This window comes from Ranitomeya imitator, chromosome 2 (genome assembly GCF_032444005.1).
Source record: "Ranitomeya imitator isolate aRanImi1 chromosome 2, aRanImi1.pri, whole genome shotgun sequence".
Classification (NCBI taxonomy): Eukaryota; Metazoa; Chordata; class Amphibia; order Anura; family Dendrobatidae; genus Ranitomeya; species Ranitomeya imitator.
Window position 1 is genome coordinate 526664800 of NC_091283.1, and position 27683 is coordinate 526692482.

At 43.5% G+C, this 27683-nt stretch overlaps 1 protein-coding gene across 1 annotated transcript in view; it reads left to right on the plus strand.

Moving 5' to 3' along the window:
• MMP24 (matrix metallopeptidase 24) overlaps positions 1 to 27683 on the plus strand; it is a 301682-nt gene that overhangs the window by 222010 nt on the left and 51989 nt on the right. Inside the window, exons 6-8 of the mRNA XM_069751838.1 lie at positions 11052 to 11263; positions 11885 to 12023; positions 14290 to 14556. Coding sequence (XP_069607939.1) covers positions 11052 to 11263; positions 11885 to 12023; positions 14290 to 14556 — 618 coding nt within the window. The remainder of the gene's footprint in view (positions 1 to 11051; positions 11264 to 11884; positions 12024 to 14289; positions 14557 to 27683) is intronic.

The window sequence follows — 27683 nt, forward strand, 5'->3', positions numbered from 1 at the left end:
CGACTCACGGTGCGGAGGCGCTCCCTCTGCGTCCCAGAGCTTCCAGCAAGCAAGACAACAAAATAAATAGCAAGCTGGACAGAAAAATAGCAAACCAAAGAAATACAAGCTGGAACTTAGCTTCTGATGGGAAGACAGGTCACAAGAACGATCCAGGAGTGAACTAGACCAATACTGGAACATTGACAGGTGGCCTGGAGCAAAGATCTAAGTGGAGTTAAATAGAGCAGCAGCTAATGAATTAACCTCGTCACCTGTGAAAGGAAACTCAGAAACACCCACCAGAGGAAGTCCATGGACAGAACCAGCCGAAGTACCATTCATGACCACAGGAGGGAGCCCGACAACAGAATTCACAACACTCTGGACTCTGACTGGCCTCTGTTCAGCATTGTCTTTTCAGAAGCGCACAAAACTGTGGCCGATGGCACTTTTATGCAGTCCTAAAAAGACGGACACATTGCTTCCATCTGCCTCATTATAGGGAATCTTCCTCCAGAGGTTCCGATTGAATCACATATTTTAGAGATTTGCATGGAAACTCTGGTGTACGCACTCAGTGCATAATTTATATGTATAATTTTTACGTATTTCGGCTGACAGAGTCATTTTATGGCTTGTTTTTTCCAGGATGAGTTGATGTTTTTCTTGATACCATTTTCAGGCACATGACATGTTTTGATCGCCTTTGATTCTGATTTTTGGGAGGCAGAATTAACTAACTACTTTTTTATGTCATTCCGCATATGGTAAAATTGATAAGGCAGATTTATTCTTCAGGTCAGTACAATTACAGTGATACCCCATTTATATTGTTTTTGTATGTTTTAATATTGGTTTCTAAAAATATTTTTACATATTTAATTTTTTTTAAACTTCTTAACATTGTCCCAGAATGGGACATCATTGTATAGTGCCAGATCGCTGATCTGATGCTCAGCAATGCTTCTGCACTGCAGAGAATCACATCAGCATCTGACAGGCAGGGAAGGAGGCATGTCAGCGCCTGCTCTTAGTGTCACGGGGTTACCATGACAGTGTGGAGCCAGAAGACAACAGCTTCTGATTTCTCCTACTTCGGCACTGAGAAGAAATACGTCTTCTGCATTTTAATGGTGTATTCTTTCTGGCAGAACAGGGGTTAATCGGCCACGTTGGAAATCTCTGTGTTTGCAGCTGAGCTCCCCTTTATAATCTAGGCTTGCAAATCCTTGTCAGAGCTAATTTACTGCATGGCAAACGGAGAGAGAGGTGTTCATGTGAGAAGGAGAGTTGGAGGAGTTATCGGTGACTGTTGCTTGGTTTGTATGTGTGGTAATTCCCTATCCTTCTCTATTTTGGTCTATTCCCCTACCTCCATGCCCTGGTGCATTCCTCTGTTATATGTGAGTGAATATTTTGTATGCCTGGAGTTTTCTGTTAACCCTTGTTTGTGTTACCTTGTTTGTTGGTTTGGTATACTTCCGTGCACAGTAGCGTCCTCGTCCCTGGGTGCGGGAAGAGAACAGACGGAGGGCTCACCCAGGAGATAAGGCAAGTGTGGAGGCCCCGGGATCTTCACCTTCAGAAGTATGCCAGGGAATAGGGCGAGCTAGGGTTCCCCCTAGTGTTAGGGACAGGGAAGGAGCCCCTGGTCCCGTCTCATCAGACAGCTGTGTCGTGACACTCAGCAGGCGCTCATAAGCCACCTTCCTTGCAGGACCCTGAAGGACCCCGTGGCCATCTTGGAGCAGGGGGTCTCCACGGAGACTATCAGAACAACGCGATCGCATCACGTTGTTCTGATGGGAGCACTCATAGAGCCCCCTCCCTGTGTGCGATCTCCTCCATTACCCTGTCACTATTGACAGCGGCATAAGAGGAGTTAAATGCCTGCTATTGGTGCTAGCACCGATTGTGGGCATTGCTGCAAGGTGTCAGCTGTCACACAGAGCTGCCACCCTTTCGCCGTGGCACTCAGCATGAAGCCGTGCGATTGCTGTGCCCTACCTATACTGTGGTTTGCATGAACGCAGTTCCCGCAAAGCAGTATATGTAGGGCACATGCAGGAAGGGGTTAAAGAAATTTTACCAGTAGCTGGACATATCTTTTTTCTATTTTTTCTCACCTGTGAGAAGTTATATCATCTAGCTGCCATACCATCACCGCAGAGGACCCCTTTGGGCAGCGCCGGTCCCTAACTGACCGAGTACCACAGGTGGCATCACGAATGCGAACTTTATTCATAAAACCCCTAAAAGACTTTTCCTTTAATTGGGCGCCCAGGGCCACGGACCGGGTCGCAGCCATCGTGACAGCCCCTTTAAGTACCGGACCCGGTACAGAGTACCCCACGGCCCTGATGGGCGACTCATATTCAACAAAGGTGCACACGTATTTAAGAGGAAATTAAGATTGGTTAGAATGGGCATGGTATCAGCCAGTGAACACCATCATTTTACGCCCACTAAGAGCCATTCAGAGACTTTAGTGGCTCTCACTGGGGTGCCGGCTCCAGTCATTCCCAGCAGGGAGCTGCCTCTTTGTCTCGGACCAGTCACGATGGACCCATCACTACTCCTCCTATCTCAGGAATATAAAAATATGTCTTAGCTGAATACAATTTTTACCCCAAAATTGAGCATTTTGAAAATGGCTGCTCAGTCCTGGCAGAGAAAGATGCCGATTTCTATAATGCATATTACAAAGTTTCTTTTCATGTGCACTATTTTTATAAACTAAAAATTAAAATGCTGGTTATTCTTTAATGCCACTTTGACCCCATAATTATTTAGAAAAAGTGGTGGTAAAACAGTTTAATATGCAGAGTAGATCACAATCTCCCCAGATAGATAGATTACCGCACTTTCTGGGACGATGCCTCTAGGAATAGTTTGCTCCCATTTTAACACAAAATATGAATAAAACATTTGATTTCCCTATAACTGTAGTTCTAAGACGTGTCTGTGTTATGTGAAGGCAGGGTGATGTAATGATACCATATTTTAGGAAATGACAGAATGCATCATATGTTGGTTGAACCTTTTAACGGTTCGTATAAATTATACCTACTAATGTAGTGATGCGTTCCTCTGTTCTGTGAAATTGTAACATGAGCCGCCATAATGAAACGTTTACTGTTCATTTCTATCCAGTTAAGTGCGACCCCTAGTGGCAAGTAGTGGGAGTGTTATTAGGATCTTTACACCATCTGTACTACTATAACAGTATAATATATACCTTTTAGTATCACTGTATAATATATAGATACATACATATGTACCTGAGATGGGAATGGTGGATTCAAGGAACAGAAAGTATTGGCTAGTGAAGCCAGATACATTATAGGCACAAGATGGGAGCACATGTAGTTTAGGTAAATCATGACTGAAGCACTGTTTTGTATGTGCCATAAATCACAAGGGTAGATGGGAATTACACAATGTGACAGATCCTTTATGATCCATTAAATCCATTTCAGGTAAACACAAGTATCTCCAGTCACTTAGCTTTACTCTCCATCCCCTGGTCCAGCCATGAATCCCCTCACTGCTCCTGGTGTTAAATATTATTCGCAGCTCTGATGTGACGTTGACAGCACTGCAGCCAATGACTGAGCTTTGGGACTCTGCCCGAGTGGACGACACAGTCTACTGAGGTCACTGATTGGCTGCAGTTCTGTTGACGTGACGTCAGCGCTGCAGACAGTAACAGACAACGGCAGTAGTGGTGGAGAATTAGTGCTGGACTTGGGGAGGGGGAGTTAAGTACACTTTTTAAAAAAAATAAACTGCACTTAGGGATATTTGTTTTCTGAAAGCAGAAATAATCTGTTTTCATCCATCTTTTTTCCATCATTGATTAAGATAATGGGTCCCTTGGGTGTTAGAGAGCGTCAAGATTTGGTGTGAACCCTCTTTACATAATTTAAGAGAACGTCATAAATAGTAATTCTTCATTTTAGTATTTTATATAAAATCCTCCCTTTAATTTTAGGACAATTCCTTTAATTTATGGAATTTTAAATTTTCATCCTGAAATACCAGTCAGAAAACTATTGAGCTGCGCTCTGTTCACATCAGACGGACTGCTCTGAGGGATACTTTATAAACATATAATGTCATGCCCAAAATCATCTGAGTGCTGCACAGTATATGTTTTTGTTGGGTTGCCTCACAGTCAATGACACTTAAAGTAAAATCGTCCCAGCCATGCCTGGTAAAAGGTGTAGTTATTTACTTTTCTTCACGTTGCTCAGGTACTTATGCAATGTCCTGATGAAATAACAGATATAGGCAGATGCTTTAGTGGCCCACGCAGCCCTCTGCTTCTTATGTAAACCAACGTGACTGCCAACACAACCAACCCAACCAGTCCGTCTGACTCATGAAGACGACACAGATTGTCCTAGCTAAATCATGTTTATGTAACAAGCAGATCTAAAAGACGTGGTAGTTCACATTTGGAGATCATAAACATGTAGAAATTCAGGCGTTATTAGTATTCTCAGCTAGCCATCATTAAATATGGCAAATATACAAATAACAGATATTATCTTAGATCTGATGCTGTTTTTAGTTTGAAAATCCATGGCTGTATAGTTCTGTTACACATCTGTCCTGGATCCGTGCTTTCCTTCCCTCACCCCAGTCCACTAGGCTTTCTTGCGTTCCACGTCAGGCTTTGCAGGTAGCTCAACGTGCTCCTATGCGTTGAACTTCCAAGGCTAAAGGTCTCCCAAAACATACACCTGGGTCTTGGAATTAAGACTTTCTAGTATGACTTTTAGTTTGTCTGTGCACAATTACTGTACGTGGTCTCCATGACTTCACCTTTCTGTCTGCGGCTTTCAGAATCTTTTCTACATGTCTGCTTGCAGCCTCCAGGACATCTCCTGTTCGTTTTCGGCTTCCAGAACTTTATTAAGACTTTTAGTTTGCCTTTCCTATGTGGACGTCTGCAGCTTCCTGTACGTCTCCTATCCATTTGTGGCTTTCAGGATTTCATTAAGGCTTTTTTGCCTTTTTTTGTTTGCCTTTGCAACATGTCCTCTTGCTGCTTCCTGGACTCACCTGTCTTCTGGACCAAAGTTCGTGGGCCGACCAAGGTCTTGGGTTTATAGGATTCACCTCACCCAGTGAGCCCGCTTTTTGTAACAGAATCCCAAGATCATGGTTTCCAAAGGTGCAACAGTAACAACACTGTTTCTAAATGTCTATAGAAAAAGAAATTGCACCAGCAAATAGTTAGAGTCCTGTGGAAGGACAAATAGACCCATGCATAGAGAGGGGAAGTGGTTAATTGAACGGTATTAAGTGCTCTGCATAGAAAAATACATAACTTGGAAGCAGTAGAAGAATATATGCACCACTCACCTGTTTGAAAAATATAGTAGTCCTTTATTCCATAATTCAGGACATGGAACAAGACGAGCCCTGCAGGTTACAGAGGCATGTGGGGAGAGACAGAGAGAACATGCCTCTGTAACCTGCACGCCTGTTCTTTGTCCATGTCCCGAACTATGGAATAAAGGATTACTATATTTTTTCTAACTGGTGAGTGCGTCATATTTTCTTCTACTGCTTCCAAGTAACAACACTGTTGCCATGGGTTACAGACTTTTCTTTGGTGGGGACCGGCCCTTTCAGGGGAGGTACTATTACGCATCTGTCCCAGATCCATGCTTTGCTTCTCTAACCCTAGTTCAGTAGACTATCTTGTGCTCCACGAACACACAAGAACCTACCGAAAAATAAGGTAGGCCACAAGAATGTAAAGTTCAAATAAAAATAATTTTTATTAATACAAACGTAGTAAAAACATACATAAATATACTACAACTAAGCTATAAAAGTACCTCCGATCAATGAACAGATCTCTAATGAGCCCCACCTAATGCCTAAAGACAACGATTGTAGGTAAAAGCACTAAATAGTGACTAACCTAATGGCAAATGGAGTAAATGTAAGAGGGAAACAACCTATAAGTGTAACACTATTGCCTTATATCATATCACATAGCCGGGCCATAGGCCAAAGTGGGCTGTATCTGGCTATCTCATATGTACTGCTGACAATTCATAAAAATTACTTATATGCCTTGTGAACAGTTACCACAACAGAAAATGATGATAGGCAAATGTAATAAAACTAATGGAAGGAAACCTCAAAACATAATTACCACAGTGGAGGCTACACGAGATCAGTGATGTCCCCTACGCGCGTTTCGATCGAGTTCTTCTTCCGGGGGCGTGTAGTTAGGAGAGGAATGGGAGTGTATATAAGTAGGAATCAGCCAATCAGATATAAGCACCCCGCCATGATGAATTGTGGTAATGGTGACGTCACAGAGCCCACGTGGGGCCGTTGCCTGGATACAAGGCAACATAAGCCAAATACTGACTAGGTGTAATAGCGCAACACCAAAGGTGCCCTAGCTGTCATACATACAAAAGGGCCTAATGCAGAGTGCATGATAAGCGGTAACAGCAGAATGGAAAAAGCCCAGACCGTACCCGATGAACTAGTGTGTGCGACCGGACAGGATAAAGCGGCGCATGCGCTGCCGGTCCCGCAAGCCGAAGGGATCCACCCACCAGCGGCGGCGACGAGTCGGCGCACTGGCCAGGCAAAAGCTGGGCGAGGTCGCACAACCAATCCTTGCCACCGGGAGGAGGATCCGGCTGCGAAGCCAAGGCGCATGCGCACTACCTGTAAGGCAGGAAGTGCCGTTGCTAGTGTAAACAAAAAGCCGTATCGCTAGAACATACAGCTAAATACAAGGGCGCACTATGGTAAATATAAAGTGCTAGTACCGATATAAATTATGCACTGTGAGGCAAAGAGTGCCGTTACTATGTGAACACAAAGCCGTATCACTGGACATACAGCTAAATACAAAGGCTCACCTTAGTAAGCATAAAGTGCTAGTACCAGTGCAAATTGTGCAAAACAATAATATCTAATATATAATTGCCTAGAATACTACTTCCTGCAATTTGTGCCAACTTCCTGTCCGGAGCTAATGTCCGGAGCTAATGTCTGGAGCTAATGTCCGGAGATAAGTGACGTCAACAGTGTCCAGTGTCTGATTGGTTGCCGCCTGCTGCGAGCGACCAATCAGAAACGTGCCGTACTGTGACACACTCCGCCCACCATTTTGGTGTGATTTTTGAATTTTTACCTCACAGCAAGTTTCTACTGCGTGGAGGCTGGCCCAGTGACGTTGCTCTTCAAGCTCCTGCCGAATTTTGTCAAAAAAATGATAATACCATTTACCAAAACTATATATATTTAGTTGTGAAGTGGTTCAGTGACATTTTCACACCAATTTTGAACTTTTGTTTGGTGTTTTCTCCATATACTGCCTATTATTCACTGACTGTTATACTGAGAGACTGCCGTTTATTAACCTCTTCTTTGCCACATTGGGTATATTGCTCTATTATTTGCCACATAAGGACATTGTCCATTATTGCCCAGCAATTTCTTAAATAACAAGAATTGTCAAGAGCTGGTAAGTGCAGCCATTTTTTGTTCTTTCTTACTATTATTTATTAATTGTATTATTCTTACATTTGAATAAATAAAGTATATATGGATTCTAGACTCCCGATTCTTTAGAATCGGGCTGCCATCTAGTAACCTATATAATAACTTTAGTGAACAAAAACACATACATTAAATATTAGTCACATACTAAAATAAAAAACAATAATAACTTCGCTTGATTGAAGTGCAAACTTGATATATAGGTTGTCTAGATGAATTTGAAGATAAAGTCCAGTGTTCATAGTGATATCCAGAGAAAAATGCTCCTTTGTATGGAAGACCCGCACTTGTCACATGTGAAAAGTAATCATTCATTGGCTGGTACCCGTAGCCAGAGTGCATAGAGAGGCTGCTGTATTCTACCAATATAAAATCAAACAACAATAAGCAAAAAAAAAACAAACATAGAAAACAAGATAAAACCCAATTAACCCCTAAAATCATATCGGATACGTTAATGCCAACCCAGTATAAGTAGACCCCTTAAAGCAATATCCCATAATAAAAGAACAATAAAGGGACTAATATAAATTACAGAAAGGCCCCAAACCCCAAGCTTTCATTGAGCCCCTGTGGGGCCATAGTGCCCAGTCTGTAGATCCAACGGCTCTCAATTTGGGCTAAGAGTCTACTCAAATCGCCACCTCGTATCCCCATGGAAACTGAATCGATACCCCTAACCACAAGGCCCGCGGGATTGCTGTTGTGGAACAATCTAAAGTGACGAGGTAAAGTTTTTAAACTCACATCACTCTCATCACTGGTTTTAGCTTTGGCAATGTCCCTGCAGTGTTCCCTAATGCGGATCTTGAGTTCACGGGTGGTAAGGCCGATGTAAATTTTACCACAAGGGCAGGTGGCGTGATAAATGACACCCCTAGTGGAACAATTGATGTATTTCCTTATATCATATTTTTTAGACCCATCGAAGTTAGTGAAGGTTTTAGCCTTAATTGTATTGGCACAGGCCTTACACAGGCCGCATGGAAAAAAGCCATTGTTAGTACCAGCTTCACATGTACCTCTGGTGGGTCTATTAGGATTGTAAAAACTATGAACTAGGGTGTCAGATAGATTTTTGAATCTCCTGGCCGTCACAAGGGGTTTAGCAGGAAGAATTTTTTTCAAAATTGGATCAGTGAGCAGTACTTGCCAATGTCTATCAACAATATCTCTGAATTGGCGCCATTTGTTGTGATAGTTGGTAATTAACCTAACCTGTCCTGGGTCATTGTTTTTGTTTTTGTTAGTTTGCCCATACAGGAGTTCCTGCCTGGAACTAGCCACTGCCCTTTTGTACCCCCTCTTAATGCTTTTATTGCTGTAACCTCTATCTTGAAAACGTTGTGCCAGAACCCTGGCCTGGGCTTGAAAGTCCTCAGGGTTAGTACAAATCCTTTTGGCCCTAAGGAATTGACCGACAGGGATACCCCTAATGGTGGAACTAGGGTGTGATGAGGTGGCATGTAAGAGGGAATTTGTAGCAGTAGGTTTTCTGTACAGGTTGGTTTGCAAACGTCCATCTAGGGCCACACTGATGCTGAGGTCTAAAAATTCAACTTCCTTTCCTGCTTTAAACGTAAGCTTGATATTCAGGTCATTGTTGTTTAATTGAGCCATGTAAGTATTCAACTCATTGGGGGGCCCGTCCCATATAAACCAGATGTCATCGATAAACCTCATCCAGCCCGAAACCAAGCTGGATGAGGGTATCGGATTACACACAAAGATCTCCCGTTCCCATGCCCCAAGAAACAAATTGGCGTACGAGGGGGCACAACTAGCCCCCATGGCCGTACCTTGTACCTGTAGGTACGTGATATTTTTAAAAATAAAGATGTTGTGCGTGAGGGCATAGTCCAATAGTTGCATTAACAGGTCCACCATATCGCGGTCCATACTACTAGAGCTGAGGAATAGTCGGATGGCACGAAGTCCATCACTGTGGCGAATAGATGTATACAATGATTCAACATCAGCAGTAACCATTACTGCCGAATCACTAAGATGGATATCCTCAATTCTACGTAATGCCGCGTTGGTGTCCTGTATATATGATGGTAACTCATATACCAGGGGCTTGAGGTAATAATCTATGATTCGGGTGATAATTTCACATAGACTTCCTGCTCCCGAGATAATTGGTCTCCCGGGAGGATCCAAAGGATCCTTGTGGATCTTTGGGATCAAATAAAGAGTTGGAAGTCGTGGATGCATATCTTTAATGATGTCAACAAATTTCTTTGGTATAATACCCTGCGAAAATGCATCTTCCAGAATAGTAATTAATTCATTATGAAAAGTAAGCATTGGACTACCATGGAGTCGACGATAACAATTCTTGTCGTTTAGCAATTTCATAGCTTTCTTCTCGTACATTGTATTGGGCCAAATTACAATGTTACCACCCTTATCAGAGGGTTTGAACACGACATCGGTAAGGTTTGACAGAGTAATTATAGCCTCCCTCTCGTCTCTGCTACAGTTGTGTCCGCCTGTGGCTTCCAGGGTTCACCAGCCTGCTGCATCAACACGCATGGCCTGTGTGCCCACCTCGGCCTTGGGCTTAGAGAATCCAGCTCATCCAGTGAACCCGCTTTATGTAACAATTTCTTTATGAAGTGTAACTCAGTCTGCACTTAAATTGCCTGATTGACAGCTCCTTTGTGTCCCTCCTTCCTGCTGAGATCTCACACTGCTCTTTACAATCAGTGGAGACTGAATACATATGGACTCGTGAGCTCTTTCACTCTATTACTGAACTTACAAACTTCTGTTTATAGTACCATTTTTATTCAGCTATTCTGACATGGATTTTCAAAGAAAGCACACCAGCTTCTTCAGGTCTCAGAGATCTGTGTAATAATGTTGGCAGTGTTATTGTAATATCCACTTTAAAATGCTTCTTGTTTTGATGACATTACCATTTTACTGCTTTGTCCAGTAATGATAAACACCTGACTGTTCAAAGACTTCACCTGGGGGCTAGATGAGCATTCCTGACCACTGGAGATTTCTCTGAGGATGAGTGACATAATGAGAGAAGAGTACAGATACACACTTGAAAGCTATGCTGTGACTTGGAAACGGAGGATGCACTCTAATTGCCATGATGCCTGACCGGAAGATTTTTCTATCTGCAGATAATGCCTCTATTGTCCATAGTTACAAAATAAACTCAATGTTTCCTTTTTCTGGAAAGGATTCCAATTTGTTTAGCATTTTGACTCCTAAGACTCAATAGTCTGTAAATTAGGGCATTTAAAAAAGGTATTCTTTTATGAGATTTTCCTTTTAAAGAACTTTTATGTCTAATGGATGTGTCATAGAAATAACATCAATAGCAGAACTGAGAACAGGCAAATAAATGGCCATACATGTGCCTGTGTGAATATTTTGGAAATTACTGAAAGAATGGAAACCCATTTTAAACATCATTATGTTCTGATATGGATGTTTGTATGGAGTTCAAAAAAGTAAATATCGCTCATATAATGTGTCTAACTTTTTTCTGCTCTAAGGTCCCCCTGCGGAAACACTAGAGCCTACAAGACCATTGCCTACACTACCGCCACGCAGAATACAATCCACATCTGAAAGAAAGCACGAAAGACAACCGAGGCCTCGCCCTCCATCTGGAGAAAAGCCTTCCCATCCTGGCAACAGGCCGAACATATGTGACGGGAATTTTAACACTGTTGCCCTTTTTAGAGGAGAAATGTTTGTGTTCAAGGTAAATAATAAAATATCAGTGTATATAGCTTACAGCAGACAATATGCTCCTCATATTGTTTCAATATCAGGTTTTTTAGATTAATAGTTACGGATTAATATTACATTCACTTTTAGGTTTCAGACAACCACTTTAAAAATCATACACGTATACGTAAACATACATATAACCACATTGTATACATTTGTCTTGGGTATTTTAAGGCTATTCTTCTTATTTTCTAATTAAACCCGTAAGGGGTTGTTTATCCATGTTTGTGCCAATAACATCCTACTCTCCAGTCATCATGGGATATCTTACTCATTTATTTGTACAGCATCCATCAGATTTGCTGAAATATAATGACATCATTACAGATTTACACATAGGACTCTATACAAATAATAAGCCTAATCTAGAAGAAATACACAAAAGGTCCATTTTGCTGAGCTCTGTTGTGCCAAGTAAGCATTGCTATGGACAGTAACAACACACTTAAATTCATCTGACTTGTCAAATAGACTGGTGAGAAGCTGTCAGGGATAGAAGTCACTCGACGGTAATTGATTATTGAGGTTATCGAGGTTTTGTAAGGAATTGGTAATATGTTAATATACATATTGTCTTGCCTTTTATATACAGGATCGATGGTTTTGGCGGCTTCGGAATAACAAAGTACAGGAAGGATATCCAATGCAAATAGAACAATTCTGGAAAGGACTTCCGCCCAAAATAGATGCTGCTTACGAGAGATCAGATGGGAAATTTGTCTTTTTTAAAGGTACTTTCTGCATTTCATCTAAAACCTGCAAAACATGTATATTTAAATAAAGATATAGTATAATTATAGCAATGATGAGAGTGGATCATGACTACACTTGGAACTCGTCCACCATAACTATTAATCTGGAAGAGCCAAGACTAGTGACCTCTATTCCATGGATAGGCTGACTATGCAGACCAAAAGTCATCCTCTGGATTGGATTCATTATGTATTCTTCTTCTGTCTGCCTAGCCCTTAAAATGTTATTCCTAAAGTATTAAGTTATCTCTTATATGTAGGATAAGAAATAACTTATTGATCACTGATGGTCTGACTACTGGAACTCAATGAAATCATCAGAATAGGGTTCTGAAGACTATATCTTGAATAGAGCCGAGGTGTACATGTTCAACCTCCGCTCCATTTATTGCCTTTGAGCACGGCACTCCTGCCATAAAGAATAAAGCCCTTGTACGTGCATCTTTCCTGCATTCAATATGCAGGAATATTGCACGTGCAGGAACATGCATTCAATATTTAGCACCCTGTTCTTGGGTTCCAGTTCCTTGATCTCAAAATCACAGTGGGTTCCAGTAGCCAGATCCCCAGCAATCTGTTAGCTATCATCTATTCCATACATAGAATCGGGTAATTTGGGAATAACCTTTTAAAGCAGTTGTTCCACTGTATATATAATTATATTTTTCAGATTTAGCTCTGATCTCTCTTGAGAATTTTAGTAATGGAGATTCGTCAATGTAGATACTTAAATCCAATGGATTTGAATGTGAAGAGACACCAAGAGGTTCTCAATTCTGGTCTTCAATCATGAATAAAAAGTAGCCTAGAGGAGACAACTGCAGTGGCATGTAAAAGTTTGGGTACCGCTTGTCTTGGTCCCAGCTGGCTCAACCCTATACGGCAAATCCTCTTCTGGTTATTTGTTGTATATACAACTGCCTTGACGCTCTCTGTTTGGACCATTGGCTATACATTTCCCCTATGTGGAAAAAGGCTTGCCAACTTCTCATTTGATTATTCCAAAAACACCATACGTCTGGTTATAGAAACGAACCGCCAAAAGGCAATATTGTGATCAAGGCCACTGGTTGGCCGAAACGTTAATAGCCTGTCGTCTCACCTTCTTCACCATACTCTAATAAATTATTCACCTGAAGCAATTCTCTTAAACTGAACGTGTGCAGTGATTGTTTACTCTACTATTGATGGGACCATTGGCTCTGTTCACTTGCACCGTCAACCTTCACAACAGTCGAGTGCTAGCTTTTTGTCTTCTCTACAATCATCCACGCTGTCATGTGCATGAAAACGCAGCAAACACTGTTTCTGTCACATGACAGCTTGAGCCCACAGCTGTGATCGGAGGTAAATAAGTTTACATCTGGTCACTGGCATTGGCTGATGGGACTACTGCTAACATCAGCCTACGCCTGCTGCACTAATAATAGCGAGAGCAGGCGCAGCTAAATAAATAGTTTAACAGATAAATATATTTTTGTTAACCAACCAGGCAAAACTCACAGCTGAGGGTTGCAACCCTCAACTGTCAGCTTTAGCAAGACTGGTTATCAAAAATATAGGGGGTCCCACTCTATTTTTTCCATTATTTAAATAAACAATTAAAAAAATAGCGTGGGGTCCCCCCACTTTGGACAGCCAGCCAAGCTAAAGCAGACAGCTGGGGGCTGAAATTCTCAGACAGGTAAGGGGCCATGGATATTCTCCCCCTCCCAGCCTAAAAATATCATCTATTAGATGCACCAATTCTGGCGCTTTGCCCAGCTCTCTCCACTTGCCCTGTAGTGGTGGAAAGTGGGGTTTATATTTGTGGGGTTAATGTCACCTTTGTATTGCCTGGTCTATACAATATACAAAAGAAGTTGCACTCTGTCATGCTAAAGCATGTAGACATGAAATATATGAAATGTAAATAGCAATACTGCTCTGGATAATAAGAAAAAATTGAGACGCTTAGCACATCATTTTTCCAGTTTATGCATGCCCACCAGCCAACAACAAGGCCAAATTGACTAAAATACCAAGGAAATGTGTCATTTTTAACTTTAGGCCTATTAGAGATCATTTAATCTTCAACTTGCTTAACTGTTCACAATAACAGTAATTTTGACCAGGGGTGCCCAAAATTTTACATGTCACTGTGCATCTTTACAATTTTTTCCACAAATATTTTTTGTGATATGGCCGATAAAACATAACAGTTAGGTCACGAAATAATAATTATTTTTTTCCTCTCGCAATATAGGAGACAAATACTGGGTTTTCAAAGAAGTCACAGCAGAACCGGGGTATCCACACAGTTTGGTGGAGTTGGGAAGTTGTCTACCACGGGAAGGTATCGACACTGCTTTGAGATGGGAGCCAGTTGGCAAAACCTACTTTTTCAAAGGGGACAGATATTGGAGATACAATGAAGAGAAAAGGACAGCTGATCCCGGTTACCCTAAATCAATAACTGTTTGGAAAGGAATCCCAGAAGCACCTCAAGGAGCCTTTGTGAGCAAAGAAGGGAGTAAGTATTGCAATATTACTACACACAACAAGACCTCAACACAGTACTGAGAAGAATCAATATGGGAAATAGAAATAAAAGAAAATTGTGCATTTGTTTACAAGGAGAAAGAATACACAGGACACAGTTTATGATTATGGTATATTTATGATATGTAGTTTCCTGCTGTTAGGGCTGTCGGAACGCACCGAGTAAATATGGAGATAGTATAGGTGCGTTCGTAGCCCGGGGTCCACCATGCAGGAGTGGGGCCACTGCTAGTAGATGGTCTCACTATATGGCGATACTATGCCTGAATAGACACGGGTTCAGTCACCCGGTCTGTATAGGAGCGAACCCTGTTGCTTCACAGAGTTGCCGGGATTAAAGGTAACGCTGTGCTCTTTTAACCTCCCAGAGGATCACAGCTCACTAACGGAGCAGGTAGCATACAGTGGTCTTTCAGTCAGCAACAGCACACAAACAACTCCCCTCCGGAGGTGCCAGATTTGTAGTGGCTATACACCAGCCCTAAATTCACACACACAAACTCCTCTCCGGAGGTGCCAGAATTGTAGTGGCTATAGAGCTGACACAGACCATAAAGTAGCTAAGCTCATAAACATAAGTTGATACTAGCCCATGGCCGTGCGGCCATGCCATCCTTTTATAGAGAAAGCTCTCCAGGACCTTCCTAGTGGTCCAATAAGAACTGCTTCAGGACCTGAGCATGTGACCCCCGACCTCCAATGAGAGGTCGTCCCTCGCTCAGTAGTGGAAAAGCAGGACTTGGTCCCAGGAGCGTCTGCTCGCCGCAGAACAGTGCTGGTTACAATGGCTGGGCCTGGAAGATTAGCAGTAACCAAGTGCACAGTATTTGACTGAGCCAGACGCTGGGACCCACGTCTCCACTGAGCAGGTTCCACTGTGGCTGAAGAAGAATGGGAGACCGCAGCGGAGGTGGCTCGAGATTCCCCCTGTGCAGCGGTGGGAACTCGACACCTAACACCCGCATCCCACTCTACAATGACAAACAAGCTGCTATGTGCATGTAAATATGTGCCTTTCAGACACTGCACTGTCTAAGGGGAAAATATTTTCCTCCCGAATACACCTAACTCATAAACGTATCACTAAAACAAAGGGGTAAATGGCCTCAGTGGAGTGTTCGTTTAATCCGAAACTAAACATGGTCTTTCTGTCCTCGGATGGAATAGTACGTCCGAGGACAGAATCCCTGCTTTGATACGGGCTCCGGCGGTGAGCCCGCATCAAAGCCGGGACATGTCAGCTGTTTTGTACAGCTGACATGTGCCCACAATAGCGGTGGGTGGAATTGCGATCCACCCATCGCTATTAACTAGGTAAATGCCACTGTCAAACTGACAGCGGCATTTAACTAGCGCTTCCGGCCATCGGGCCGTAAATGTGTGCATCACTGACCCCCTTTCACGTGATCGGGGGTCAGTGATGCATCGGCATGACAACCAGAGGTCTACTGAAGACCTCTATGGTTGTTGATGCCAGATTGCTGTGAGCGCCAACCCTGTGGTCGGCGCTTATCGCAATGCAGCAATTCTACTACAAAGGAGCGATCTGAGCATCGCCTCTATGTAGCAGAGCTGATCAGGCTATGCCAGCTTCTAGCCTCCCATGAAGGCTATTGAAGCATGGCAAAAGTTAAAAAAGGTTTTTAAAAAATATGAAAAAAAAAATAAAAAAATATAAACTTTTAAACACCCCCCCTTTCGCCCAATTCAAAGTGAAACAATAAAAAAAAAAAAATCAAACTTACACTTATTTGGTATTGCTGTGTTCAAAAACGCCTGATCTATCAATAAAAAAAGGATTAACCTGACCGCTAAACGGCGTATTGAGAAAAAAAATTAAAAACGCCAGAATTAATTTTTTTTGGTCACCGCGACATTTTATTAAAATGCAATAACAGACGATCAAAAAAAGTATCTGCACTAAAATGGTATAATTAAAAACATCAGCTCGGCACACAAAAAAAAGAAACCCTCACCCAACCCCAGATCACGAAAAATGGAAACGCTACGGGTATTGGAAAATTGCGCAATTTTTTAAAAAAATTTGTTTTAGCAAAGTTTGAAATTTTTTTTTTACCACTTAGACACCAAACATGTCTAGGTTGTTTTTTATCTATGAACTCATAATGTCCTGGAGAATCATAATGGTAGGTCAGTTTTAGCATTTAGTGAACCTAGCAAAAACGCCAAACAAAAAACATGACTGGGATTGCACTTTTTTTGCAATTTCACCGCACTTGGAATTTTTTTCCCGTTTTTCAGTACACATGGTAAAACCAATGATGTCGTTCAAGAGTACAACTCGTCCCGCAAAAAATAAGCCCTCACATGGCCATATTGACGAAAAAAGCTCTGGTCATTAAAGGGTTTTAAAACAAGTGAGCACTTATCCAGTTAAAACAAGTGAGCACTTATCCAAAAGATAGGTGATAACTTGATGATTTGTGGGTGTATGACCACTGGAACCTGCACTGATTTGCAAATTTCATAATCTTTATTCCGGATGGGGAACTTTTATCCCCGTTACGGAATGGTGTGGCAGGTGTGGCAATGTCTAGAGGCAGCCAGAAAAAGCTGAGTGCAGCTATCTCCAGCCTCATAGAAAATGAATGTAGCAGAGGTCAGGCATATTCATTGCCACACCAGTCTAAGGCCACGTTCATGCGTTCAATATATTACATCAATATTTGTAAGCCAAAACCAGGAGTTGGTAAAAAATGCATAAATGGTGACGTGTTTCTACTATATATTTCTTTTGATTGTTGCCTTCCTGGTTTTGGCTTACAAATACTGACCAAATGCTGAACGTTGTAGGCGACTGACAGGGAAGGTACTGGACGGAGTGTATATCTCTCCCAGAAAGTTAAGCTAGGCGAGATATTAAAAGTTGAGTAGCACTGGTTGGTTCAGCAGCTTAGGTGCCAAGACGCTTATTTATGATAGTTTCGGGCCGAGTTTTATTGGAGTTATGAGGAGGATTTAGTGGTAGAAATAGCTAGAAGAGCATAACCCAATAGAATAAAACATAACTTTTACTGATAATGTTAAAAAGTGGACAAAACAATACAGAAAGAAATAGACAAGTGCTCACGCCGAAAACTGTGCTCAGATAAAAAAATGGTTTGATCTCACCAATCATGGACAAAGGGTCCCATTGCCAATGCTGAAGGTCCCTATAAGGTTCCAGTAGTTGTGGGCTAGAGATGGGGGGGGACGGGGGGCCTGTTCCCTAAACCACTGTCGTGCCCCAGTAATAACTCCTGTCCTCACAAGGACAGGCCCAAATCAGTCCCACTACGGACACCCTCCAAAAAGTGTTAGTTGCAGTAATAAATAGCGTCTCCCAACGCGTTTCTTCTCCGATCACAGAGATTCATCAGGGGAGTATTTCATGGCCAACCGGCCCAGATACAGCTAACAAGTCCGTAGGAAAATGAATAGTCCAAACGAGCAGAGCCCATACGCAGTGGCTGTATGGCTTCCCAAATACAGGCATACAGGCAGACCTGTGTGCTGTCTGCCGGCAATGGACGAGTGAGTCAGCTACACATGGCGTCCGCTGTTTCCTTATAAGCCAGAAGTCCCTCCCCCCTGACCAGCTGTAATAATCAACAGACACCCCCACTAACCTCTCACAGAGTCCCTAATTGGAACAGGGTCCCAGCCGCACTCCCTTCATAAAACACACGTGCAGATTTCCCCATGTCCACAAGCCGCTACTTACGGCGAAACCGGAAGTGTCCGCGCCATATTCAGAATCCGGCTTCCGGTGTACCGCTGGTGTCCTGCGCTCCACCGCCGGAACACAAGCCAGGGCCGCTCAGAACGGCGAAGCCGGAAGTGTCGGCGCCATATTGAAAGTCCGACTTCCGGTGCGCCACCAGTGTACTGCGCTCCACAGCTGGAACGCAAGCGCCGGGCGCCTGGATATGACCTCGGCGCACCCAAAAGTAGTGCCAAAATACGGCGCTACTCAGAACACCCACCCTGAGCATTCAAATCCGTACCCGAATAGCGGTGCGCCATAACTGAAGAGCGCTCCAGCGTACACAAGACTAGAGAAGGTTAACCCATATACGGCCAACAAAAGAGCACTTAAAAGTAATGCCGGTACACGGGGTAACACTTATCATTAGAGGGGGGGGAAGAGGACTATAAGAACCCTGGTTCCTTATATCTAGTGCACCAATATAGGATAGGTAAAAGCGGGGAGATAATAATAACAAAAGGTGCCTCCACTAAAATGCCTGCTCCACTACAAGAAGCATAATGTAATATCAGCGGATGTCACTACCATATGCAGATTATCATGGGGATGCTTCCCGGAAGTGTCCAGACTAGAAGACCCCTATAGTACATTCACAGCAGTAATAATTAAAGGGTATATAAGAACCTATAAAAACCTTGGTTCCTAATATCTAATGCACCAATATAGGATAGGTAGAAGCGGGGAAATAATAATAACAAACGGTGCCTCCACTAAAATGCCTGCTCCACTACAAAAAGCATAATATAATATCAGCAGATGTCATTACCATATGCAGATTAATAGGGGGATGCTTACCGGAAGTGTCCGGACTAGAAGACCCCTATAGTACATTCACAGCAGTAATAATTAAAGGGTATATGTATCTGCTGACAATCACTGGAAGTGTCCAGAAATTCTAAAAGAAAAAGAAAAGGGAATAATGGCCGGAAATGTCCAGACCAGAAAACCTCCCAGGTGAATTCCCAGCCATGATTGCTTAAAGGGAGGAGCAAAGTATATGTATATGCCAACTATAATAAAATTCAAATCCAGCTGGAAAATCATTGATGCAACATAATATACCCATGAGATCCCCATATATAATAAGATCTATATAGATTATCAAAGAGATATCTGCTGGAAATATTCAGATGAAAAAACTAGGGTGCAATAGGGACAATGGTGGAAAAAGAAAGGGGACGAGGTATAGTGGAGGGGGCCGGAAAGGCCTAGCGGAGGAGGAGATAACGGACATTGCTAGTCTAAATGCAAAAAATGCTATCGCCAGTTGGCGACAATTACAGACGCCATGAAATAAAAACGCTGTAAAGATTGCTCACTTAAGGCCAAAGTACCCCTTCCTTCCTGAAAATTCCATCAGAGAGAAATAGACAAAGATTCCCAAAATATGATGTCAGGAGGAGATCATAAGGGGTACACCGTTACAGGGTAGTGACCCTATAGCGACATTTTGCAATTGTTTTGTTTATTATGGCTGTTTCTAGCACAGAGAAACCGAGCACCGACTTGTAATACATACTATATAGGAAGAAGCCCAGATAGACAATAAAGGTGATCTGAGGGAATAACCATAGAATGCTGGGACAGTCTACAGGAAACAACTAAAGTTGAGCTGATCGTTTAGACCGTGAGGTTGACATGTGTCCAATATAAAAATCCACCTTGTTTCTTTTTGCAACAAGATCTTATCAAAATCCCCTCCTCTCAATGGAGGGGCAACCTTGTCAATCCCCATGCAACTCATGACTCTGGTATTCCCATCATGGCAGGTGTTAACATGTCTCGCAATGGGGGTATCCCTCAGATTCCGGATATCCCCCAAATGCTCGCCCACTCTTCTTCTGAGTTCTCTGATGGTTTTACCAATATATGTCATGCCACAAATACAGGCTGCTCTATATATGACACCTTTTGATTTGCAGTTAATGAATTCTCTTATAGTATAGGTTTTTTGCGTGTGGATATTGTGGAACTCCCTGCCCACCTGTATGCTTTCACACGCTGAACAAGTGCCACATCTGAAGCACCCCTTGGGTCTATTTGGTAGCCAGGTCGTCTTGCTGGGTGTAGTAAGATGGCTATGCACCAACCGATCCCCTAATGTTTTGCATTTTCTGTATGTAATTTGTGGTTGTGTGCCCACAACATCCTTCAAATCATCATCCATAGCGAGTATACCCCAATGTTTCTTGAGAACCGTCCTAACCAATGGAGCCCCATTGTCAAAGGCACAGATCATTCTAATAGTCTTGTCAATCTCTCTCCTCCCCTCTCGTGGTACCAATAGATTATTTCTGGTTTGTCCTCTGGCATGATGGTATGCCTCCCTCAGCACCCGGTCAGGGTAACCCCTATCAAGAAACCTAGATCTCAGGTCCCTTGCCTTGGATTTAAAATCTGTATCATCCGAACAGTTCCTCCTCAAGCGAAGGTATTGCCCTTTGGGGATGCCCTTCCGGAGAGAGTATGGGTGATGACTATCCCATCTTAGTACGGAGTTTGTGGAGGTGGGCTTTCTAAAAATGGTGGTATCAAGGCCATCCCCCCTACTCGTCTTGGAGATCATAATGTCCAGAAATGGTAGACTGTTCTCCTCCATTTCGAAGGTGAACCTCAGACCTATATTATTCTGATTCAATGATGTCATGAATCTCTGAAAGGTCTCTCTCGTACCTCTCCACAAGACAAAAACATCGTCTATGTAACGAACCCATAGGTCGACATAGACGATGAACTCCTCATTCTTTTCCGAGAAGACGATACTGTCCTCCCACCAGCCCAGGAACAAATTTGCATAACTGGGCGCACAAGGGCTGCCCATAGCAGTGCCCCTGAGCTGGTGGAGGATCCGCCCATCAAAGCAGAAATAGTTATTATTGAGGACAAAGTTCAGCAAATTCAACACAAACTCGTTATGGGGGGCATGTTGCTGACCCCTCGTCCCCAGAAAGTGCCGCACCCCCTGAATGCCATGAACATGAGGGATAGAGGAGTACAGCGACTCTACGTCAATACTGACGAGCAATGTCCCTGGTTCTAAAGAAATCCCCTCCAATCTCCGCAAGAGATCCATAGTATCCCTAATATAGGAAGGGAGGGAGGTGACGAATGGTCTCAAAATCTGATCGATATAGGTCCCTGCATGCTGACAGACGCTCCCTATCCCCGAAACTATGGGCCTTCCTTTTAGGGGGTCAACCCCCTTATGCACCTTTGGAAGGGCATAAAAGGTCGCCATGACCGGGTGCTGGGGGAGGAGAAAAAGAAACTCCTCTTGGCTAATGAGTTTATCACTTCTGGCCTTTTCCAAAATGCCCTCTAGATTTCTCTTACAGCAGACTGTTGGATTATGTGCAACCCGAGTATACGTAGTCTGATCGTTTAGTAGGGCCAGGCACATGTCTTTAAAGTTCTCCACATCCATAACAACCACATTGCCCCCCTTATCAGAGGGCTTAAAAATTATGGTTTGATCAGTTTCCAGGTTGCGGAGAGCTGTAATCTGTGCTTTACTCAGATTGTGCCTTGATTCTTTCTGTGTAATTTGTTTCATATCCCTCATAGCCAGATTAAGGAAAACATCAATAGCAGAGACATCTCCTCCTACAGGTGCCATTCTTTTACTAGGATTCCTCAACTGCGTGAACGGACCGAGACCCCTCTCTGTCTGTGGTATGGTGTCCAGGTCCGCCAGCAATCGAACATCCTCTATCATATCAGGAGGAATACCTAGATCAGCTGCAGTCTTTTTGTCCCTCTGCTTGAAGAGCTTATGCCATCTCAGTCTCCTCACAAAGAGGTGCAGATCTTTTACCATGTTAAATAGTGCAAAATCCGTGGTAGGTATGAACGACAGTCCTTTGGATAAGACCGACATTTCTAAAGGGTCCAGTGGTCTCTTAGATAGATTAATAATCTGAGGGGCTATTCCCTGCCGTATATGTTGTGACTCCTCAGCTGGTATGGGCGGTCTAAAAAACCAGGCCTGGGGTTCACGGAATGGTATCTACCTCCCCTCTGGTAACCTCTACCTCTCCCCTTTTGTCGTGTCTTGGATGGACCAGCCCTCCCCTCAGTGTCGGACAAATCAGTTTCCGTAGAGGAGAGCTCCACGTCCCTATCCACCCTCTCCTGTCGTTCTCCCACCACTTGATAAATTCTATTGTCCTTAAAGTCCTGTAGGTCTCTAAGGTATTGCTTGTGTTTCCTTTCCTTAAGATTGTACTGGAATTTTTCAATGGTATTTTGCAGCTGACTTTCTTTGACGGAAAAGTCGCTCTCTGTATTGAATTTCTTTGTTATATCAATCTGTTCCTTTAATTTAAGATTCAATCTCTCCAAATTGGCCTTTTCCTCATTCGCCAAAATACGCATAAGTCTAAGAGAACTAGATGTGGCCTCTTTCTCCCATAAACTCAAAAGCTGTGGTGTTCTACAGCGTACTGCTGGTAATAGTGAGATACGAAGGCCCCTAGGTACAATGTTGTTAGCTATATAGTTCTCCAAACTCTGCAACTCCCACCACGACACAATTTGTTCTTTATACGTTCTAGTCAGATCTTTAAAGACGGTACTATACGTGGGTGTATACTTTTTCTGCGCAAAGGTCTTTTCAGAAAAAATGTCTCTTGCTTCGGTGAGCCACAAATCCGTATCCGGCCCTGTTGCCAGAAAACCAGCCATACCAAAACTAGATCAATAATAGGACAGCTACAGCCAAAAAGTACCAGACTGTTGCACAACTCTTAGGGTAAACAGTAGAAATAGCTAGAAGAGCATAACCCAATAGAATAAAACATAACTTTTACTGATAATGTTAAAAAGTGGACAAAACAATACAGAAAGAAATAAACAAGTGCTCACGCCGAAAACTGTGCTCAGATAAAAAAATGGTTTGATCTCACCAATCATGGACAAAGGGTCCCATTGCCAATGCTGAAGGTCCCTATAAGGTTCCAGTAGTTGTGGGCTAGAGATGGGGGGGGACGGAGGGCCTGTTCCCTAAACCACTGTCGTGCCCCAGTAATAACTCCTGTCCTCACAAGGACAGGCCCAAATCAGTCCCACTACGGACACCCTCCAAAAAGTGTTAGTTGCAGTAATAAATAGCGTCTCCCAACGCGTTTCTTCTCCGATCACAGAGATTCATCAGGGGAGTATTTCATGGCCAACCGGCCCAGATACAGCTAACAAGTCCGTAGGAAAATGAATAGTCCAAACGAGCAGAGCCCATACGCAGTGGCTGTATGGCTTCCCAAATACAGGCATACAGGCAGACCTGTGTGCTGTCTGCCGGCAATGGACGAGTGAGTCAGCTACACATGGCGTCCGCTGTTTCCTTATAAGCCAGAAGTCCCTCCCCCCTGACCAGCTGTAATAATCAACAGACACCCCCACTAACCTCTCACAGAGTCCCTAATTGGAACAGGGTCCCAGCCGCACTCCCTTCATAAAGCACACGTGCAGATTTCCCCATGTCCACAAGCCGCTACTTACGGCGAAACCGGAAGTGTCCGCGCCATATTCAGAATCCGGCTTCGGTTACCAGAGGGGAGGTATATACCATTCCGTGAACCCCAGGCCTGGTTTTTTAGACCGCCCATACCAGCTGAGGAGTCACAACATATACGGCAGGGAATAGCCCCTCAGATTATTAATCTATCTAAGAGACCACTGGACCCTTTAGAAATGTCGGTCTTATCCAAAGGACTGTCGTTCATACCTACCACGGATTTTGCACTATTTAACATGGTAAAAGATCTGCACCTCTTTGTGAGGAGACTGAGATGGCATAAGCTCTTCAAGCAGAGGGACAAAAAGACTGCAGCTGATCTAGGTATTCCTCCTGATATGATAGAGGATGTTCGACTGCTGGCGGACCTGGACACCATACCACAGACAGAGAGGGGTCTCGGTCCGTTCACGCAGTTGAGGAATCCTAGTAAAAGAATGGCACCTGTAGGAGGAGATGTCTCTGCTATTGATGTTTTCCTTAATCTGGCTATGAGGGATATGAAACAAATTACACAGAAAGAATCAAGGCACAATCTGAGTAAAGCACAGATTACAGCTCTCCGCAACCTGGAAACTGATCAAACCATAATTTTTAAGCCCTCTGATAAGGGGGGCAATGTGGTTGTTATGGATGTGGAGAACTATAAAGACATGTGCCTGGCCCTACTAAACGATCAGACTACGTATACTCGGGTTGCACATAATCCAACAGTCTGCTGTAAGAGAAATCTAGAGGGCATTTTGGAAAAGGCCAGAAGTGATAAACTCATTAGCCAAGAGGAGTTTCTTTTTCTCCTCCCCCAGCACCCGGTCATGGCGACCTTTTATGACCTTCCAAAGGTGCATAAGGGGGTTGACCCCCTAAAAGGAAGGCCCATAGTTTCGGGGATAGGGAGCGTCTGTCAGCATGCAGGGACCTATATCGATCAGATTTTGAGACCATTCGTCACCTCCCTCCCTTCCTATATTAGGGATACTATGGATCTCTTGCGGAGATTGGAGGGGATTTCTTTAGAACCAGGGACATTGCTCGTCAGTATTGACGTAGAGTCGCTGTACTCCAGGGACTTCTGGCTTATAAGGAAACAGCGGACGCCATGTGTAGCTGACTCACTCGTCCATTGCCGGCAGACAGCACACAGGTCTGCCTGTATGCCTGTATTTGGGAAGCCATACAGCCACTGCGTATGGGCTCTGCTCGTTTGGACTATTCATTTTCCTACGGACTTGTTAGCTGTATCTGGGCCGGTTGGCCATGAAATACTCCCCTGATGAATCTCTGTGATCGGAGAAGAAACGCGTTGGGAGACGCTATTTATTACTGCAACTAACACTTTTTGGAGGGTGTCCGTAGTGGGACTGATTTGGGCCTGTCCTTGTGAGGACAGGAGTTATTACTGGGGCACGACAGTGGTTTAGGGAACAGGCCCTCCGTCCCCCCCCATCTCTAGCCCACAACTACTGGAACCTTATAGGGACCTTCAGCATTGGCAATGGGACCCTTTGTCCATGATTGGTGAGATCAAACCATTTTTTTATCTGAGCACAGTTTTCGGCGTGAGCACTTGTTTATTTCTTTCTGTATTGTTTTGTCCACTTTTTAACATTATCAGTAAAAGTTATGTTTTATTCTATTGGGTTATGCTCTTCTAGCTATTTCTACTGTTTACCCTAAGAGTTGTGCAACAGTCTGGTACTTTTTGGCTGTAGCTGTCCTATTATTGATCTAGTTTTGGTATGGCTGGTTTTCTGGCAACAGGGCCGGATACGGATTTGTGGCTCACCGAAGCAAGAGACATTTTTTCTGAAAAGACCTTTGCGCAGAAAAAGTATACACCCACGTATAGTACCGTCTTTAAAGATCTGACTAGAACGTATAAAGAACAAATTGTGTCGTGGTGGGAGTTGCAGAGTTTGGAGAACTATATAGCTAACAACATTGTACCTAGGGGCCTTCGTATCTCACTATTACCAGCAGTACGCTGTAGAACACCACAGCTTTTGAGTTTATGGGAGAAAGAGGCCACATCTAGTTCTCTTAGACTTATGCGTATTTTGGCGAATGAGGAAAAGGCCAATTTGGAGAGATTGAATCTTAAATTAAAGGAACAGATTGATATAACAAAGAAATTCAATACAGAGAGCGACTTTTCCGTCAAAGAAAGTCAGCTGCAAAATACCATTGAAAAATTCCAGTACAATCTTAAGGAAAGGAAACACAAGCAATACCTTAGAGACCTACAGGACTTTAAGGACAATAGAATTTATCAAGTGGTGGGAGAACGACAGGAGAGGGTGGATAGGGACGTGGAGCTCTCCTCTACGGAAACTGATTTGTCCGACACTGAGGGGAGGGCTGGTCCATCCAAGACACGACAAAAGGGGAGAGGTAGAGGTTACCAGAGGGGAGGTAGATACCATTCCGTGAACCCCAGGCCTGGTTTTTTAGACCGCCCATACCAGCTGAGGAGTCACAACATATACGGCAGGGAATAGCCCCTCAGATTATTAATCTATCTAAGAGACCACTGGACCCTTTAGAAATGTCGGTCTTATCCAAAGGACTGTCGTTCATACCTACCACGGATTTTGCACTATTTAACATGGTAAAAGATCTGCACCTCTTTGTGAGGAGACTGAGATGGCATAAGCTCTTCAAGCAGAGGGACAAAAAGACTGCAGCTGATCTAGGTATTCCTCCTGATATGATAGAGGATGTTCGACTGCTGGCGGACCTGGACACCATACCACAGACAGAGAGGGGTCTCGGTCCGTTCACGCAGTTGAGGAATCCTAGTAAAAGAATGGCACCTGTAGGAGGAGATGTCTCTGCTATTGATGTTTTCCTTAATCTGGCTATGAGGGATATGAAACAAATTACACAGAAAGAATCAAGGCACAATCTGAGTAAAGCACAGATTACAGCTCTCCGCAACCTGGAAACTGATCAAACCATAATTTTTAAGCCCTCTGATAAGGGGGGCAATGTGGTTGTTATGGATGTGGAGAACTATAAAGACATGTGCCTGGCCCTACTAAACGATCAGACTACGTATACTCGGGTTGCACATAATCCAACAGTCTGCTGTAAGAGAAATCTAGAGGGCATTTTGGAAAAGGCCAGAAGTGATAAACTCATTAGCCAAGAGGAGTTTCTTTTTCTCCTCCCCCAGCACCCGGTCATGGCGACCTTTTATGCCCTTCCAAAGGTGCATAAGGGGGTTGACCCCCTAAAAGGAAGGCCCATAGTTTCGGGGATAGGGAGCGTCTGTCAGCATGCAGGGACCTATATCGATCAGATTTTGAGACCATTCGTCACCTCCCTCCCTTCCTATATTAGGGATACTATGGATCTCTTGCGGAGATTGGAGGGGATTTCTTTAGAACCAGGGACATTGCTCGTCAGTATTGACGTAGAGTCGCTGTACTCCTCTATCCCTCATGTTCATGGCATTCAGGGGGTGCGGCACTTTCTGGGGACGAGGGGTCAGCAACATGCCCCCCATAACGAGTTTGTGTTGAATTTGCTGAACTTTGTCCTCAATAATAACTATTTCTGCTTTGATGGGCGGATCCTCCACCAGCTCAGGGGCACTGCTATGGGCAGCCCTTGTGCGCCCAGTTATGCAAATTTGTTCCTGGGCTGGTGGGAGGACAGTATCGTCTTCTCGGAAAAGAATGAGGAGTTCATCGTCTATGTCGACCTATGGGTTCGTTACATAGACGATGTTTTTGTCTTGTGGAGAGGTACGAGAGAGACCTTTCAGAGATTCATGACATCATTGAATCAGAATAATATAGGTCTGAGGTTCACC